The sequence below is a fragment of the Thunnus maccoyii genome, chromosome 24 (genome assembly GCF_910596095.1).
Source record: "Thunnus maccoyii chromosome 24, fThuMac1.1, whole genome shotgun sequence".
NCBI classification, from domain to species: domain Eukaryota; kingdom Metazoa; phylum Chordata; class Actinopteri; order Scombriformes; family Scombridae; genus Thunnus; species Thunnus maccoyii.
Window position 1 is genome coordinate 1,618,041 of NC_056556.1, and position 19,834 is coordinate 1,637,874.

Consider the following 19,834-nt stretch of genomic DNA (forward strand, 5'->3'; position numbering starts at 1 on the left):
GTTTTATTTACCGTCCAGAATGTTTTTCAGCCGACAGGAAGGACTGAGCAGCAGGTCCATGAAAAAACTGGAACGTTTTCATCCAGGACGGCGAGTTAACATCTACGACTATACACACAGGTACGAACAGGAAGACGACTCATATGATTCATGAATAGAAATGATTCATGTTTTTAAAAGTTCATTTTTGACTTTGGAATCAAAACTTAAGATCCACTGAAGCTTTTAGTCCTAAACGTGCTCAGAAACCTGTAAAACTGTTGATGATTCCACAGTGATGGAAAATAACTAAATATGTTTACTAAAGTACAATCCTGAGGTACCTGTACTTTACTTTCCATGTTATGTATTTGTACTACACTGTAATTCAGAGGGAAATATTGTACTTTTGACTCTGCTGTAGTTTTCAGATTAGAATTTACATGAAATAATATATAATAAGTTTATACAATATGAAAAATGTTAAAGATTAAACCAGTAGTTCCCAAACCTTTTGTCCTGTAACCTCTGAGTGTAGCTGTGGCTTCAAAGAGGTAAAACTTTGTAATATTTCACAAGATTGCAAAGTTTAGAGAAAAGTTTGAAAAATTAATCAAAATTTTTGTGGCAGAACTTTATTTTTATTTCTTTCTTTTACCCGACCGACTTAATATATCTGTCACAGTGAGTACTTTTACTTTTGATACTTCAAAGGATATTTTTCATGTGTGTCTTTAAACAACAGTCAGGTGTCCATATGAACAGTGAAAGAGGTTTTTTCCTCGCTGTAATCGTCCTCCTGTTCATACTGGATATTAAAAGATCCTTCAAATGTGCTTTCAGTATAAGTGATGGAAGCCAAAATCCACAGTGTGTCCACACAGTCATTTAAAAGTCTGTGTGAAGCTTCTATTCAGCTTCATCAGTCTGAGTTAGTCATATCAAGTGGATATCTGACACATTTACAGTCTTTTTAGCATCAAATTCCCTCTTTGTGTTTCCTCGGACAGTGTTTCCCTGTTGAGCTGCAGGTGGAAGTATAGTAACAAAAAGAGGAACTTTGGCACTAAAAAGACTGTAACGTTGGAAGATATCTACTTGATTTGACTCATTTGGACGCTGAAGCTTCATATTAGCTTCCATTGTAAGGTCATTATGAAGGGATCTTCTAGTGGTCGGTATGAACAGGAGGAATGATTACAGCAAGAAAAACAGCTTTAATGTTCATTTGAAGACTGACTGTTGGTTTAAGATTCACTTGAGCAATTGTAGTCCTAAAAGTGCTCAGAAAAGAGTAAAAAAAACGATAGAAAGCTCCTGAACAAGTAAGTAAGTGGGACCTTTGAGCTGAGATGCTGTTTTCTAAAGTGTCTCAACAGGAAACACATCACAGTGAGGAGGTAAAGACGTGACCAGCTGTCTGCAGGTAGGGATCAAATAAAGACGGATATAAATACATTTATTGATTAACAAATAGAAATGGCTGCTGTGATGTGTTATTGTTGCAGTAACGAGCATCAGACAGCAGAGGGAGCTTCTCCTGCACCGCAGCATCATACTGGGAAGAGCTTTTCCTCCTAGGATGGTTCAGGGAGGGGGGGGGGGGGGCGCTTGTTTTCCTCTTGTGTGCAGCCTTAATGGACGGTGCTTGTTTTGAAGACAGTATTGACACCTTCACACTTCACACCTTTCACTCTTTAAACAGATCAATACTTCAATCTTTCATCGGTAGTCTGTTAAAGTGTCATGTGATGTGACCTCAGGGTGACAGTCTGAGGAGAAAACTTTGGAGCGTGGCTGCAGCATGTGTGTGTGTGATGTCAGAGATAGCCCCAGCGTGCAGAGCTGTGTATCGATCACACACACACATCGATTATTGATCGGAGAGCTGCCAGCCAGCAGAGGCTCAGCTGGAGTTACATAAGCAGCCGACTGCCGGTCTGTCTGTCTGTCACAGAAACAACTGCAAGAGAACAACGCTGGAGACGAGCAGGTCAGAGCTCTGAGTATCTACTCGAGTATTTCTACTTCTACTCTACTACATTTAAACCTCAGATATTACAGTTTTTACTTGTATTTGATGGTTGTAGCTCTGAGTGACTTTAGATTAAGATTTCTATAAACAAAACAGCTCATAAAATATGATTTGTTATAGATTTAACTGCCCAAAATATACAGAATGAGACATAGAGATGCTGTTTACACATGAATGCATCAGTAATAATCTACTAATATCATATACTGTATATAATGTTCTTTATATTAAGTATACTTTAAGTACATTTTGCTGAAAGTACTTCTGTGCTTTTACTTAAATAGTATTTTAATGCAGGACTTTTACTTGTAGTGAAGTAAAATATCTAAATATGTAAGTACTTTACAGGAAGAAGAGAAGGAAAAGAGGGAGGTAGAACCAGGTGGTTTTTGATTCGTAGGAGTCTGTTCATCACTTTTAGTTTTCAGCTTGAACGCTCTGATGATGTGAGGTCAGAGGTCAACACCTCCCTTAAACTGTGACTCGTATGTGCAGCACAGAGTAAAAGATAAAAATCAAACCCAAAAATGATAGAAAATCAATGTAGAGGAACTAAAACTGGGTGTTTAGTTTTTGTCTGGAGTCCAAATAGAGTCGATTTACTGAAGCAGGTGAAGGAGACGACGCTGCAGACGACGCTGCAGACGACGTGTGACGTCATAAAAGCATCGATGACTTTTTCCGTCTCTCCAGGCTGAAGGAAGCGTCTGATCCAGCAGCTCGGCTGTAGGGACGACTGTCAGGCCAACACTTGGGTCCAAACTTGTGAAATACAAGAGGTCTGGGGGGGTCTGGGAGGGTCTCAGGAGGTCTGGGGGGGTCTGAGACTCTTTAATTGACAGTTTGGACCGGCTGAAAATCTCATGAAATTTAAGAGATTCTTATTTTCTGTTTATCGACACAGTAACGTTTATTTTTATGTAACTATTTAGATTTTTGATCATTTTTTAAAATAACACAATAAACATATATATTACAGTTAAGGTGTTTACAGTATTTGAATGCATTAAGCTCCGCCTCCTGCGTTAAATTAAATAAAAAACGAATTGATAAAAGTTGTTTCTATAAGAACCTTTGTTCTCATGCGGAGCGGCGCAGCGCTGAGCTGAAGGGGTTAAGACTCAGAGGAATGTGGGGAGGCAGGAGGAGCTTTATATTTTCCACCTTCACTTCTTCTTCTTCTCTCCATCCAGAACTTCATCGCCTCCTCCTCTTCCTCGGGACTCCTTCGACTTCGCCTCAAGAGATGCCGGGGACTCTTCCCAGGTTTCCCAGCATGCCGCGGGGGGTGACCATGCCCACCTTGCTGAACGTGTCGATGCCCAGAGGTGTCAGCTCCCCCAGTTTACCCAGAGGCATCACCATGCCCAGTCTACCCAGTCTACCCAGTTTTCCCAGTTTACCCCGAGGCGTGACTATACCCAGCCTGCCCAGGGGGATGTCGCTGCCGAGGGCCGTCGCCATGCCGACCGTATCCCAGGCACCTCGGAGGCTGCTGCAGGACTGCTGCGCCGTGTTGGACCATCAGACACCCGGAGGTAACAGAAACCACTGATCCTGTTACACTAATAATAACAATAATAATCTTTATTTGTAGAACTTTTTAAGACTTTAAACGTGATTCACAGCCGAGTCACAAACTTTAGTGAACCAGCAGGTGAGACTGTGATGTGATTTGTCAGCAGAGGTTCAGTATTTCAGGTAGTTTTGGTTGAGTTTGTGTAGATTTGGAGCCTGTAATGGGGAATTGCTGATCACTCAATAAACACACAAAGAGAGCATTGTCAGGTTATGAAATAGTGTAATCAAATAATACAACCAGAAGTATAATGCATCATAGTTCTGGAGACAAAGATACCACCTAGCTATCTTTTCTTTGTCTGAAAGGTTAACCAGTCCCTTAAATACTACTCGTACAGAATTTAAGACATCTGTTTACTAACCTTACAGGTCAGCAACCCTCAGATAGAAACATAAGTCAAAAGTTCAGCTCACCTAGGAACAGACTTTCTTCACCACCATATATGACAGTACATAAGCACCAAGTAGCATCACAAAATAACATTACTACTATATTAAATTAAGGACAAACCACACTATCCTCTAAAGCTTATCAGTTTTACACATAAACATCTACATAACTACAGTTTATCTCATCACTGGCTCAGGTAAAGATATAACAGAATAAACTTAACTGTTAGACACACAACTGCCTCATCTTACACAGCAAAGAACTAAGTTTAGAATAGACACAGCACACACAAACTAACACTAAACTGAACTTAAACACTGTCTGAAACATGTATGATATATTGAAGAAATACATCAAATGATAACCTGTTATTCAGTTTTCTTTTACAAGCCATAATTCTCTGAGACTTTCAGAGGAATAAGATTTAATCAAGTTCAACCGTGGGCCAGATGTTTTATTGGGGGCCGACATTGTACAGGTTCAGTGACGACACGTGTTTTTGATATATGTTTGTTTGTATAACAGTTTTAGGGTTGTATCTGAGGGCACAGTGGCCTAAACAGTTCTGTTATTGACACAAATCTACTCTAGTCAGATAGGAGACATTATATTATGTACCTGTATACGTGTAGAAGAAGTTACACTCTCATATTTATCAGGATGTCTCGTGTTTATATTGTTACTGTAGATTTATGAAGAGTCATGCACTAAAAGATATGAATCTATAAAAGGAAGAACTTTCATTAGGGGGCCGAATATTTTAATGGTAGGGCCGGATTTGGCCCACAGGCCGCTGTTTGCCTACCGTTGCTGTAATCATTCCTCCTGTTCATACTGACCATAATCTAATGAGGCTTCAGCAGCCTGACTCAGTCAAATCAAGTCTTTTTATTACTAAACTCCCTCTTTGCCTCTACTGCAGCTCAACAGGGAAACACAGAGAGGGAATTTATACTAAAACGACTTCATTTGACTAAAGCTGCATTCAGACTGGAAACAGCTCTGCGTTAAAACACTGCACTGGTAGTGGTTTGTTGTTTAAGGTACCAGTGAGACAATGAAAGCAGGAAGTACATCCAGATAAAACTGCATGAAATCTGTTATCTTTCAACACTCGGACAGATTTATAAAACTAAAACTATCTGACTGGACAGATTCCTCCAAAGGGAAGAGATGAAATATATGTTTTTTTTATAATAATGTGGCTTTTAAACGGCGTTTTATTGTATTAATATTATAGTTTAATGTCCTCCTGCTCGCAGTAAAGTAACAGTCCTGCAGGTCTCTGATATTTTTCTCTGTTTCTGCTGGAATGATGAATAAATCCAGAGCAGATTATAGAGCGCTGAGCTGCTGCACATGGCCTGGATCACACACACACACACACACACACACACACACACACACAGAAATCTCTCAGCATTAAGAGCTGTTGAGAATATTAATACTACTCCATTTTAAATCTGTTTTATTCTGTCTCAGCATCAACAAACACACAAAAAATTAACATGAAAATCTCCAAAATACTTTCAGGAATTATAACAAACCAGCTGCGATTCAATGAACGTGGAGATACAAGGTTTCTACCTGACGGCGATAACGGCGAATGAAAGTGGGCGGGGGCTTGTCCGTGTGTGTGTGTGTGTGTGAAGGATTAACTACAAACGTGTGTGTGTGTGATGTGATGTGACTCTGTGGATGTGAGCTGGAGGAGTCGTCTTCATGTACGGTGAGAAATATTCACATTTATTCACTTTTTAAAATCATTTTTACTAATCTTAATGTCGTATCATCACTACCAAAAGTAGAATAATACAATTATTTTAAGTCAAAACTATAAAAACATAGTTATAAATAATTTATATTAACAACAAATATGGAAATAGTAAATTAAAAGTTTAAAAGCAGACACACGTTTAGAGAAAAGTTAAGTGTCTTCATCACTATGAAACTGAATTCCTCATTTAAAATACCGATATGTTACTTTTAAAGGTCATTTAAATAATTAATTAATGGATTGTAACATACTGAGGTAATTTAATGGGTTTTTGCAGTTTAAGGCGTTTTAAGTTTGGACAAAAGCAACTAAAATGTAATTTCAGGTTTAAAAAAAAAACAAAAAAGCACAAGAGAAGTTAGTAAAATTTCTCATTTTAAAATCCAAATTTTGTTGACTGATCTCATTAAAGTTATGATTTTGTAAGTCAAAATAATGACAGAATAGGTTAATATTATAATAAAATATAATAATAATATAAGTTAAAATGTGAAATCAAAATTATTATTAAAATTATTAAAATTATTAAAAATGACTTAGTAAAGCAAAAAAGATACTAAGTCACATTTATGACTCACTGCATCTAAACAGATTTTTTTGGATGAAATGATGAGACGAGTCAGAATTATGAGATACTATAATAAAATTATTAGAAAGTCAAAATTGTAGGTTTTTAAGTCAAAATTATAATTTCCTAAATCAAAATTATGAGATACTGAGTCAAAATATAACTTAATATGCTAACATGCTCCAACGTAGTTTAACCTGCAGTGACTTTACAGTGTTTCTGCACTTTACACTTTACTTATTAGTTCTCTGTTGCTTAAAAACTTTGATCTTTTTATTCTCTAGCTTTTTAACTCCAATGAACAACAGCAACAGAGAAAGTTGTTGTTCTACTTCTTCAGTTTCAAAACTCGTTCAACTTCACAAACATGCTAACAAAATGCTAACTAATGAGCTCTGGATCCTAGAAAAACATGTTACAGAACATTTAAATGTGTTTATAACTTTACCTGCATATTTTTTTAATGGTGGGATCCAGTGAGAAATACCAAAATACTAAACATACAAAACCTTCTAAGTATTTATTAGCCTCTCACATATCTCAGAACTTGCAATGAGATTTTTTGTTTTTTGAAATATTAATCTAGTTTTAGATTTTGGCAGCAATGATCCTCCATAGAAACGAGCTTATTTTAGCTTTAATGTCAGAAATAACTGACTTGCTTGTGAGAAAAGTTACCAGTGAAGAAATGTGTTGATACATTTTTTACTGGAGTTATTTTGACGACTTTTACTTCTCAGTAATTATTTGTTATTTAAAGTACCGACAGGTCTGCTGATCAGCGTCTGTCCTGCTGATGTCACAGCGTGTTTTTCTACCAGACAGGATCGACATGATTCACCGGTTGTGTTTGGTGCCTTGCTCAGCAGCACTCCAACATGTCACATGTCTGCTGCAGGGATTGAACCTGCATCCCTGCAGACTCTTTAACCTATTAACAACCACCGGGTCACCAGTGACCCACTTTAGCCAGTTATAAGCAGCTTAGCATCACGCAGTAATGAGTAAAAGCAACTGGCACAATTTGGCTACTTGGAGATGTTTTGGAGAGGTTCAGGGACATCACAAACTAAAAACCTCCTAGCTCCCATTAGGTTAGGTCTAGAGGTCTGGAAGTTTATACAGGTGTTGTTGACAAGATGTAGAAGGTTTATGGTGATTTACACAGTTCTGACATAAAGCATGTTCTAGTTATAGTTATTCAAATATGACTCATTATAAACAAGGACCAAAAACACTTTGTTTTTTAACTGATGTAGTTTTGGTTGTGTTGTAGCCACATGCTAAACAAGCACATTTCCAGAAACTAAAAGATGTTACCTTTCAAACGAAGCCTCATACGAGCATTTTGGCCTCACAGTTCTTCTGTTGTAAGCTTTTCCATTTGGATTTACCAAATAGACGAAAATTCCCCCCTAAAAAAAGGGTGGATGTTAAGAGGTTAAGCTCTGCTAACTAAAAAACAACAATATAAACACATTATGCAACAAGCCACAGGAGGATTAACGCTTAACACATAGTATTACTGCTGCTGCATTGCAGTGTGTGTGTGTGTGTGTGTGTGTGTGTGTGTGTGTGCGTGTGTGTGTGTGTGTGTGTGTGTGTGTGTGTGTGTGTGTGTGTGTGTGTGTGTGTTGGCAGTCGACCTGCAGTGGATCTCCTGTAATCTCCCAAAACCTGTTACACTGGACATACAGAGAGGGAAAAAATTAAAGTAAGATCTGGAATTGAAGAGAAAACGAGCAGCGCCTCCATGTGGCCGAAATGCTCATTACACACCAGAAAATTAAATTAAATGTGATTTTTGTCTTTATCTATATCTGTATCTGTCTGTTAAATTCTTTTTTTTGCAAAAGGACACATTTCCAGCCTCTATATTTATATTCTGGGGCTCTACTGGAATATCTTCACATGATTTCCAGTTAAAAACTCCTTATTTATCTTCTACTGGTCCTTTATGCAGCTCCTCAGTTCAGCCTCTGTCTGAAACAGGCCGTTTTAGCTCCTGTCTCTTTAAGGCCCCGCCTCCTGATGAGCCCACTCTGTTCTGATTGGTCAGCTTTCAGGAAGCTTCCTCCGGCTCCGGAGGCTACGTAAACAAACTATAGTAGCAGGATTTCACTTCTTTTTCTCCTTCTTTACTCCAAATGTCAACTTCTCAAATCCATCCGTACATGTTGGAGCTGAATCACATCTGAAATATGAGAGTGGACGACACATGGAAACGAGAACGAGACACTTTTTTCCATTTTTTGATACTCTAAAGGAGCTGATTTGCTGTTGAAGTTGTGAATGAAACACTTTTACTGAGCGACGTTGTGAAGTTAATGTTCTGTCTTTCTGTTCAGGTCTGTGCGGATGCTGCTGGGCGCTGCGTCCTCGCTACAAGCGACTGGTCGACAATATTTTCCCAGAAGACCCGGAGGTAAACACAGATCGTACGTTTCTAGGTTTTGGAGACAACCGTGGTGGATTGTGGCTTTAACGTGTGTGTTACACGTGTGTGTGTGTGTGATCAGGACGGGCTGGTGAAAGCCAACATGGAGAAGCTGACGTTCTTCGCTCTGTCGGCTCCGGAGAAACTCGACCGCATCGCTGCGTACCTGTCAGAGCGCCTGACCAGAGAGCTGAACCGCCACCGCTACGGGTTAATACACACAAATACACAACAACAACACACACACATTTAGCATCCATTTAACATGTGTATGATTGTTTTTCTTCCTCCTTTCAGGTATGTGTGTATAGCGATGGAGGCGTTGGAGCAGCTGCTGCTGGCCTGTCACTGTCAGAGCATCAACCTGCTGGTGGAGAGTTTCCTCAGCACGCTGCGTCTGCTGCTGGAGACCGACAAACCACACCTCCACATCCTCGCCACCAACTCTGTATGTACGACACAACACACTACACTGTAATACATAGCAGTGGTGGAAAGTAACTAAGTACATTTGCTCAAGTACAGCTTTGAGGTACTTGTACTTTACTTGAGTATTTCCATGTGATGCTACTTTCTACATTTCAGAGGGAAATATTGTACTTTCTACTCCACTACATTTATTTGACAGCTTTAGTTACTTTTCAGATGAAGATTTGACACAATGGATAATATAACAAGCTTTTAAAATACAACACATTGTTAAAGATGAAACCAGTGGTTTCCAACCTTTTTGGCTTTTGACGTCTTACAAAAAGCAGTGTGTAGTCGGGGTCACATTTCACATGTCTATGAGTTGTTAACAGCTCCACCAAATAGTGATTTTTCCCTCTAAACTTCTCACATGCTTTCATTTCAATAAATGTTCAAATGATCCAATATTTCAGCAAAAATCAAAGATTAGAGAAAAAGTCCAAAAACTGAAAACAGATTTGTGTATCAGAACTTTGTTTTTTCTTCTTTCCTCTCCCATTAATCATCTCACCACCCCTCAGATTTATCTGCTGACCCTTTGGAGGGGCCCGACCCCTAGGTTGGGAACCACTGGACTAAACTAGCTAACTGTATATAAAGTAGTGTAAACTAGCTCCACCTCCAGCAGCTACAACAGTAACATGCTGCTCTAACACTGATGCTTCACTATTAATAATCTAATGATGTCATATATAATAATATATCAGTCAGAGGGACCAAACCACTACTTTTACTGCAATACTTTAACTACATCAAGCTCATAATACTTATGTACTTTTACTGCAATACTTTAACTACATCAAGCTCATAATACTTATGTACTTTTACTGCAATACTTTAACTACATCAAGCTCATAATACTTATGTACTTTTACTGCAATACTTTAACTACATCAAGCTCATAATACTTATGTACTTTTACTTGTAATGGAGTATTTTTACATTGATGTATTGGATCTTTTACTTACATCATATTTGTACACCCAGATGTATTACCAATGAGCTGGTAGGACACGTATATCTACTGTATATATGTGTACATATGTATGTATAATCCTCCATCCTATAATCCTGATATTTGCACAGTAAACCGGGATTATCAGTGTGTGTAACAGCAGGTTTATCTCCGCTGGCAGAACAACTGTAAATCTCTTTCCTCTTCTTCTCTCCTTGTTTAATCCCTTTTCTACCTTTTCTTTCTTCATCTTTCTATGTTTCCACCTGCAGATATTGTACGTTATTCACTGTCCTATATTTGCTTTTCTTCTTATTAAGCTAATATTAATTCACAGTTATTTATTGATGTTGATGTACCAATAATAACAGTTAATCGGTTGATTTTGTGTTATGTTAATGTTTGGTTTTTTTCTCGTCTAGTTTGTGAAGTTTGCAAACATCGAAGAGGACACGCCGTCGTATCACCGCAGCTACGACTTCTTCGTGTCTCGCTTCAGTGAGATGTGTCACTCTGACCACGAAGACCCCGACGTCCAAATCAAGTCAGTCTGCTAAAATAACAGTCTGCTACATATCTGCTCTGTCCGCCTTTAAAATTGAGTGTACGAATGTGTGTGTGTGTGTGTGTGTGTGTGTGTGTGTGTGTGCGTGCGTGCGTGCGTGCGTGCGTGCGTGCGTGTGTGTGTGTGTGTGTGTGTTCAGGATCCGTGTGTCGGGGATCCGTGGTCTGCAGGGCGTGGTCAGGAAGACGGTGGACGACGAGCTGCAGGTGAATATTTGGGAGCCCCGTCACATGGAGCAGATAGTCCCCGCCCTATTGGTCAACCTGCAGCAGCACACAGACGTCAACAGGTAAACACACACACACATGCACACACACACACACACCAACAGGTAAACAAACACACACACACACACACACACCAACAGGTAAACACACACACACACGTGCACACACACACACACACACACACCAACAGGTAAAAAAACACACACACACACACACCAACATGTAAACACACACACACACACACACACAGGTAAACACACACACACACACACACCAACAGGTAAACAAACACACACACACATGCATATAGGTTATGACCTCAATTTTCCTACAATTAATTAAGTGGGTTTTTTTGTGTGTTTGTGTGCGTGTATTTTTTGTGTGTGTGTGTGTGTGTGTGTGTGTGTGTGTGTGTGTGTGTGTGTGTGTGTGTGCAGTGAGTCTCCAGCAGAGCAGACGGAGGTGTGTTTCAGGGAGCTGTTGGGTCGAGCTGCTTATGGACACATTAACAACGCTATCAAACCTGTGCTGATGTAAGACACACACACACACACACACACACAAACTATGGTAGTAGTAGTATTAGTAGTAGTGGTAGTAGTAGTAGTAGTAGTAGTAGTAGTAGTAGTAGTAATAGTGGTAGTATCAGTGTCAGTAATAGCAGTGGCAGAGCTGACCGTGGTTGCTGGAGCTGTAGTAACAGTAACACTGATCATAGCTGCAGTGGTACTAGAAGAAGCAATAGTATTACAAGTAGCATGAGCATGAGGTGGTAATGGTAGTACAATAGTACACAGTAGTACACAGTAGTACACAGTAGTACGGTACCCTCTGTGTGTTTTCAGGCACCTGGACAGTCACAGTCTTTGGGAAGGACGAAGCTTTGCTGTTCAGTGTTTTCAGATCATCATGTACTCAATCCAGGTTAGTACTAACACTGTTACTACATGTTATACACTGCATTACCACCAAGTACTACATTGTACTACTAATACTACACCACTACCTGGTACTTCATCCAGGTGAGTTTTAAACTTATATAACCCAAAACAATAGTTTTTACAACTTTCTTAACTGTATTAACTTAACTGTACTATAACCTAACTATACTTCACTGCTTTTATTTACTTAACTGTAAATAGCTTTTACTTAATTTTACTATAACTTAACTTAAATGTGCTTAACTTTACTTTTTTGTTATATTTACTTAACTGTAATAAAGTGTACTTAATTTAACTGTACTTATCTGAGATGAATTGTACTGTAACTTAATTTACATGCTCTTAACTGTACTTGACGTAATTTTACTTAACTCTACCTTACTTAACCAATCTGTTCTTATTACTTAGTATTCTCTAACTTCACTTAAGTTAGAATTATTTAAAGGTGCTTGACTGCACTTTACCTAATTTTAGCTTAATAAACTTAAATACCCGTCTGACCTGAGTTGTACTATAACTTCACTTAAATGTGCTTAACTGTACTTTTCTTCATTTAACTATAATACTAATGTACTTTACTGTACTGTAATAAAGTGCACTTAATTCTACTTACCTGTACATAACTTACATAATATCTGAACTGAACTGTACTATAACTTAAATTTGCTCAATTTTGAACTTTACTTTACTGAACCTTTCTGCACTTATCTGAACTTAAGTGTACTCTAACTTTACGTATGTTGAGTGTATTTAAAGGTGCTTGACTGTACTTAATTCTACTTAATTTTAACTGGACTGAACTTAACTCTCCTATCTTCAGTCCCAACACTCCCACCTGGTGATCCAGCAGCTGTTGGGTCACCTGGACGCCAACAGCAGGAGTCCAGCTTCAGTCAGAGCCGGGATCGTAGAGGTCCTGTCTGAAGCTGCTGTTATAGAAGCTACTGGATCTGTGGGTCAGTCAGTTGACGCTGTACTTGTCTATTTACGACCTACTGTGTACATTTATTTACATATACAGTCGTTACTGTTACTACTGGTACTACCATGTGGTATTTAAATGATCTTTGTAGGTCCCACAGTGCTGGAAGTGTTCAACACGTTACTGCGACAGCTCAGGCAGAGCGTCGACTACCAGCTGACTGGTTACTATGACAACGCTGGAAAACACAGAACGACCTCGACTCATGAGAAAACGCTCCAGGACGCCGTCATTAAAACTATCGGTGAGGCTCGGAGCGTCTTTTGTTCTTGTTCTTTGGTAGTTTAGAGTTTGTCAGCATCACTTTATTTGAATCTGTGTTTTCTGTCCAGGGTCCTTCGCCAACACGCTTCCTGTCTACCAGAGGTCAGAGGTCATGCTGTTCATCATGGGGAAGATTCCTGTTCCTGGCATCTACCCCGCCCTGGGGTCACCCAACGCCGGGTACCACTCACACAAGTTCAACTCCCCCTTTTCACAACCAATTTTACGTTTTAAATATTCAGAAACTGAAAATAAATTTAATTAAATGTCCTTTTATGTCTTTCTGTGTTTCAGGTTTGAAGGCAGCAGAATGATCCAGGTGATGTTGTTAAAGTCTCTCCTCCAGGTGAGTTCAGTATTTCAAATTTCAGATTAGGGAAGTATCCCACCCTCCCCATCTACATACCTACCAAAGTACCTCTTACCCCCTACTTAACTATATACTGAACTAGCTGCCATCCAAACTACCAACCAACCCACCAAACTACCTACTTAACTTCATACCAAACAACTGTCCAACCAAAATACCTACCGAACTGCCTTTCTTCTTACCTATTGATTATCTAACTATGTACTGAAGTAGCTACCGAACCAAACTCCCTATCCGCCTACCCACTGAAGTACCTAACTCTGTAACGTCCTAGCTTCCTTTTGAGATACCAATTTACCAAACTACCCATTAAATATATCTACTAAACTACTTGTTAACTGATCTAACTACCTACCAAACTATCTACCTATTGAACCACTCGCCCAACTGTCTACTTACCTTCCTACAGACTTACCAAACTACCTACTGGACTGTTTACTGAATTACCTACCTATTGAACTAGCCAAAAACCTAACCACCAAATAACTAACTACCTAAATAAAATGTGTCCTCAGCCTCTAATACAGACAACAATACTCTGTTCTTTGACTGTACAGTATAATGATTACTGAAAATATTGACTCGGTTGTTCTGAACTGTACAACTACTGGCCAGACTTGATTAATATACTGTAGATACTCCTGATCCCCATTGACCTTATAACGTTTTCTCTGCCACCACCATCAGAACAAACTTGACATTTGTAACAATTAACGTTTTGATTTGTCTTATTTATTTCATGGTTTTAGACAGCCCCCTTTCTACAGTTATTTCCATGTTGAAGTTAGACCTTTATGTCTGTGTGAGAGACTTGTGTCATCTTCGTCCGTCCAGGTATCTGAGCGTTATGAAAGCAGTAACCTGTTGACGGCGCTGCCCTCGTCCTTCTTGGAGCCCCTGCTCTCCTTCACTCTGATGGAGGATCCAGAGATCCGTCTGCTGGTTCTCTCCATCCTCACCTCGCTCATCGACCGACGCCACAACGCCACCAGGCTCAGCGCCGTCAGGTCACACCTCCACAGACATAATACTGACATCAGAGAGTATTGATCCCTGTGGGAAAACTGGGAAATAAACATGTGAAGTCACAGATTTCTAATTAAATGAATTGGCACCACCTTGTGGTAGAAAGATGTTACTGCAGACTCAGTTTGTAATAAATTATTTTGATATATTTCCCTTCAAATGACCAAAGCAGGAAGATTTTCACCTTTTAAACGATGAGAATTGGTTCCATTGTAAGTTATTGATTGTCTGTGTGTCCACAGTGTTGTGTTTGATGTCTCACTGTTGGAGCTGAAGGAGGACAGATGCTCCAGACAGGACAGCTTGTTCATGAGGAAGGTGAGAGAAAAATAACAACAAGTCTTTAATGTAATCATTAACTACATACTGTATGCCACATTTTAAATGTTGTTACTGATCATGACGTCAGATAAAAAGCTGTGGTGGAAGTATAGTAACAAAAAGAGGAACTTTGGCACTAAAAAGACTGCAACGTTGAACGATATCTACTTGATTTGACTCATTTGGACGCTGAAGGTTTCCGTCCTTTAATGCCGATCATTTAAATAGTTGTGTGTGTGTGTGCAGCACGCTCAGCGTCTCTACAGACACGTCTACCTGGCCTGTAAGGAGGAGAGCAGTGGGCGGAGCCACTACCAGGCCCTCTTCACCCTATTGGCCATCCTCAGTGTGGAACTGGCCAATGAGGAGGTGGTGGTGGACCTGATTCGATTGGTCCTCGCTCTGCAGGTGGGCAGAGCTTCTGTAGCAACAATAATAATAATAATAATAACAATGATGATGTTATGTTGCTCCTTTCTCTCTCTGACTGATCATTCTGTGATTGGCTGCTCAGGAGCTGGCGTTGTCCAATCACGAGTGTCTGTCTGTGGTGAACCGCTGTGGTATTCACGCCGTCTGCGCCGCCTTCCTCAACCTGCTGTCCCAACTTGGCCCGCCTCCACCGCTCCACCTGCACATCACCCAGGTGAGACACAGTGTGTGTGTGTGTGTGCGTGTGTGTGTGTGTGTGTGTGTGTGAACATCACGTATAGATTATTTATTTCGTGTGTGTGTCTGCAGGTGATAGAGAGTCGACAGGTGGACGCTCCTCACCTGCTGCCTGAAGACGTCTTCAGTGAGACATCGAGGTACAGAAACATAACAATAAGAAGAAATAAGAATAGATCAGAAAGAAACAGGTTTGATTTGTACACAACGGATCAGATATTTGGTGTTTTAATCTTTACCTGTTTTTAATCTGGTGTTGCTTAAAAACACAGCAGGAGTGAAACTTTACTTCCCATCGATCCTGTATGTCCTTTTCACTGCCTCACCAAACAACATGCTTGTTTACAGCAGTCCTGCACACTCACCGTTGCCATGGCACCAACAGTAAACACACATGTACATCAAGTCCACAGTGGACAGTATGAAGTAACAGCTGGAAATGTTATTAAAATGTTTCTTCTTAAAGAGACTTCAATATATCAGTCATATATGATTCATAATTATATATGTGTGTGTGTGTGCATGTGTGTGTGTGTGTGTGTGTGTGTCAGACTGCCAGAAGGTGAGCTGAAGGTGGACGAAGCCTTTCTGTTCATCCAATCAAAGATCTGCGAGGCTCTGACAGGAAGCAGCTACAGCGCACATGCCGAACGCCTCAACACACCGTACATACCTCAGCTCACAGGTGCACACGCGCTTCACGCACTAATTCTTTATATAATTTAATATTTAAACTGTTGTTCCGTCCACAGCAGAGCGACTGCTGCTGTATTCAGACTGTTAAACCGTTTGTGTTTCAGATGAGGATCGTCTGTCTAAGAGGAAGAGTATCGGAGACGTCGTCTCTCTGCAGATGGACATGGACCCTCAGTTCAGTCCTGATACACAGCAGGTACCTGTCTGTCTGTTAATGTCTGTCTGTCTGTTAATGTCTGTCTGTTAATGTCTGTCTGTTAATGTCTGTCTGTTAATGTCTGTCTGTTGACGTCTGTTTGTCTGTTAATGTCTTTCTGTCTGTCTGTTAATGTCTGTCTGTCTGTCTGTCTGTCTGTCTGTCTGTTAATGTCTGTCTGTCTGTCTGTTAATGTCTGTTAATGTCTGTCTGTCTGTCTGTCTGTTAATGTCTGTCTGTTAATGTCTGTCTGTCTGTTAATGTCTGTTAACGTCTGTCTGTTAATGTCTGTCTGTCTGTCTGTCTGTTAATGTCTGTCTGTTAATGTCTGTCTGTCTGTTGACGTCTGTCTGTTGATGTCTGTCTGTTAATGTCTGTCTGTTGACGTCTGTCTCTCTCTGTTTGTATTTGATTGATCAGCAGTTGACCTTCATGTTCTGAATGTTCTTCATGAATCCAACAGTTTTTACACATAAAACAACAAACAAGCTACTTATAAAAACATTTCTCTTCATAAACAGAAGTTTTCAAAAGTGTGTTTTCATAATCTCAGTGTCTTCCAAAAGAAGGTTTTTATTTATCTTTTAAAATCTTATCTTGACAACAAGCACAAGCATTTTGGGTTTAAATTCATGTACAGCTCAGTATCTGGAGGTAAAAGTGTGTTTTTATATGCGTGAATGTCTTTGTGTACATATCAAATCTTAAAATCTTTCACAAAACGTGTATTTTTTAATGTGCAAACAAACACATAAGTTGAAGGAGAGTAATTATACTCACATCATGTAGGTGCAAAACTATTAGAAAACACAAAAAACAGATATGGGGACAAAAGTTAAGATAACAGAATAAAATCAATTAAAATCATGTTTCTCTCTTTTCAATAGAAACCTGAAACAGAGCAGATCACCTTCGAGACGCTGAAGAACGCTATCGGTGAGTGATTGATTCCTAATCGATATATTCAGATGATTTAATGAAGTTTGTTTTTTTGTTGTTTTTAAACAGGAACATTAAAAAAATCTAACCATCATGTTAATAGAAGATGTGTTATTGTGTGTCAGAGGACAGAGGGAGTGTGGAGGAAGAGGAGAGGAGGAGGAGGATGCAGGTGGTGGAGAGGTTCCAGACGGCTCCCTTCGAGGAAATCGCTGCTCACTGTGGAGCGAGGGTGAGTGACCTCTGACCTCTGACCTCTGACCTTTGACCTTTGACCGCCATAGTGAGCAGCAGGTTGTTGGATGGTCAGCAGAGTACATTTACTCAAGTACAATTTCGAGGTACTTGTACTTTACTTGAGTATTTCCATGTGATGCTACTTTATACTTCCACTCCACTACATTAATGTGACAGATTTAGTTACTTTTCAGATTTATATTTTACATGAAATAATATGTTATAAGCTTATAAAACATAAAATATTTAAGGTAAAGATGAAACCAGTAGTTCCCAAACCTTCTTGGCTCGTAACCTCTGTGTGTAGTTGTGACAGATGTTTGAGTTGTTCACAGTTCCACCAAATAAATAATCGTTTGAGACCCAAATACATAACACTCCCCAATATTTCACAAAAATGTAAAGTTTAGAGAAAAGTCTGAAAGATTTTAATACTTCACGTAAATTTAGCTGATAATACTTCTCTACTTTTACTTAAAATTTTACATGTAATGGAGTATTTTTAGGTTGTTGTATTGCTACTTTTACTTCAATAAAGCACCTGATTACTTCTTCCAACTCTGATGTTCAGTCAGCAGATACATGTAGTATTATTGTAGTGTTATTGTAGTGTTTGGTAGCTGGATAAGGAAGTAAAATTTAGGAGTTTTTACACAATATTTAACTTTTCCAGATAATAATTCAGAAGATACTCTTACATTTTTATAAATACTAATTTTATAAATACTCAATATTTTTCTTCAATAAAACACACCTACAGTTATGAGAAACATCTTATTCACGGCCTCGTCACAGTTACAGGTTAATCACACTGGACGGTAGAGGAGGTTGTACCAGCGTCTGCTTCAGAGTTTAGTCTGATAATCAATCACTTAGTTCATTTACTGCAACAAACCAACTTTACATTTGTCATATTGATTTAAGAGTTGTTATTTCTGTAAGTCAACTTGCGCTCGTCATCATTTTTATGACTCTGTCAAAGGAAGACGACGTTTAATTTTAGAGAATAGAATAAGTTAATGCAGTAAAGTAGGTTCATCTTCTTCATTTTAAAGTAGGAAATGTGAAATTCTATAAAAGTAGAAAGAATTAGACGGAACTGAGACGGTCAGGACGTCCTCCAACCGACTGTAAATACGATAAGACCAGTGTCAATCATTCCTCCGGATGCTTTTACGTTCTGTATCTTCTAATAATCACGTTAATAAAGTAGTTTAGATAAATAATCTCTGTCTGTCTCTCTCTCTGCAGACCTCTTTGCTTCAGTCTAAACTCGATCAGGTCTTTGATTTGATCATACGTCCTCCTCCGTCTCCGTCTGGACAGTCGCCGCCTCGCTCAACGCCGATTTACGAGATGAAGTTCCCCGACCTGTGTGTCTATTAGACACGACCGCATAGCTCAGCTGTTTCCTTGTTTAGTGTGATGTGTACTCACTGTTGGCAGGAAAAGAGGAGACAGGAAAGGACAGGAAAGGTTAGTTTAGCTGAAAATATGTTTGGGTTTTTTTTTTGCTCATTTTATGTCAGAAAATGTTTTGATTGATTGATTCAGTGATCGGTTTCTGATTCCTGTTCACCGTGCTTGTCCTTCTCTTGTGTTTTATGTTTTTTAAACGTCTGTGAGAGATTCGTCACTGTGCTCCTTCAGTTTCATCACCACCGGAGGTAAATCTGTACACAAAAGCTGTATATTTGGAAGAAGAATGCATTAATAAAGTATTTAACTTGTGTTATGTGATTGATTCGTTTCATTCATTCATGAGCTGTGATAAGCAGATGTCAGTCTGTCCCAAGAGATTATCTGTAAACTATAAACTAAAATTCACAGTTTTTGTCTTTTTTATCTCTTGCAGTAGGACAGATGGACAGGATCGTCCTCCTGATGGTCTTTTCAGGAGCTCAGTTTAATTACTTTTTAGGGATTCACTTTCTTTTGAGGTTTGTACTTTGTGATATCGCTACTAGTTTTTTTTAGGAGCCCAGTTGTCTTTTAGGGGTTGTCTTCCTTTTAGACGCTGCTTTATGTTTGGAGCCGCTCCTTCTCTTTAGGAGCACAGGTTCATTAAATGTGTTACCTGTGGGGACATTATTTGTTATCTGAGACATATGGGGACATTTTTTAAAGCTTTGCTGCTTGTTGGGACACTTACAGTAAATGTGTTACCTGTGGGAACATTTGGCTTGATACTTTTCTCCCCTTGACAT

The 19,834-nt window shown here is 39.2% G+C and overlaps 2 protein-coding genes across 2 annotated transcripts in view; one reads left to right on the plus strand and one right to left on the minus strand.

The window, feature by feature from the left end:
- The window catches only part of LOC121891678 (protein NLRC3-like), a 1,105,688-nt gene that overhangs the window by 1,059,476 nt on the left and 26,378 nt on the right, over positions 1–19,834 (minus strand). The window lies entirely within an intron of this gene.
- LOC121891684 (protein EFR3 homolog B-like) lies at positions 3,261–19,374 on the plus strand. The gene is made up of 22 exons (XM_042404221.1): positions 3,261–3,552; positions 8,680–8,756; positions 8,851–8,978; positions 9,066–9,216; positions 10,617–10,738; positions 10,899–11,048; positions 11,424–11,519; positions 11,832–11,910; positions 12,748–12,883; positions 13,001–13,153; positions 13,242–13,353; positions 13,468–13,519; positions 14,378–14,550; positions 14,812–14,887; positions 15,137–15,298; positions 15,405–15,536; positions 15,632–15,699; positions 16,111–16,244; positions 16,360–16,451; positions 17,339–17,387; positions 17,516–17,622; positions 18,879–19,374. Exons 1-22 carry the CDS (start codon positions 3,261–3,263, stop codon positions 19,011–19,013), a joined length of 2,676 nt encoding a protein of 891 aa, XP_042260155.1. The 3' UTR covers positions 19,014–19,374.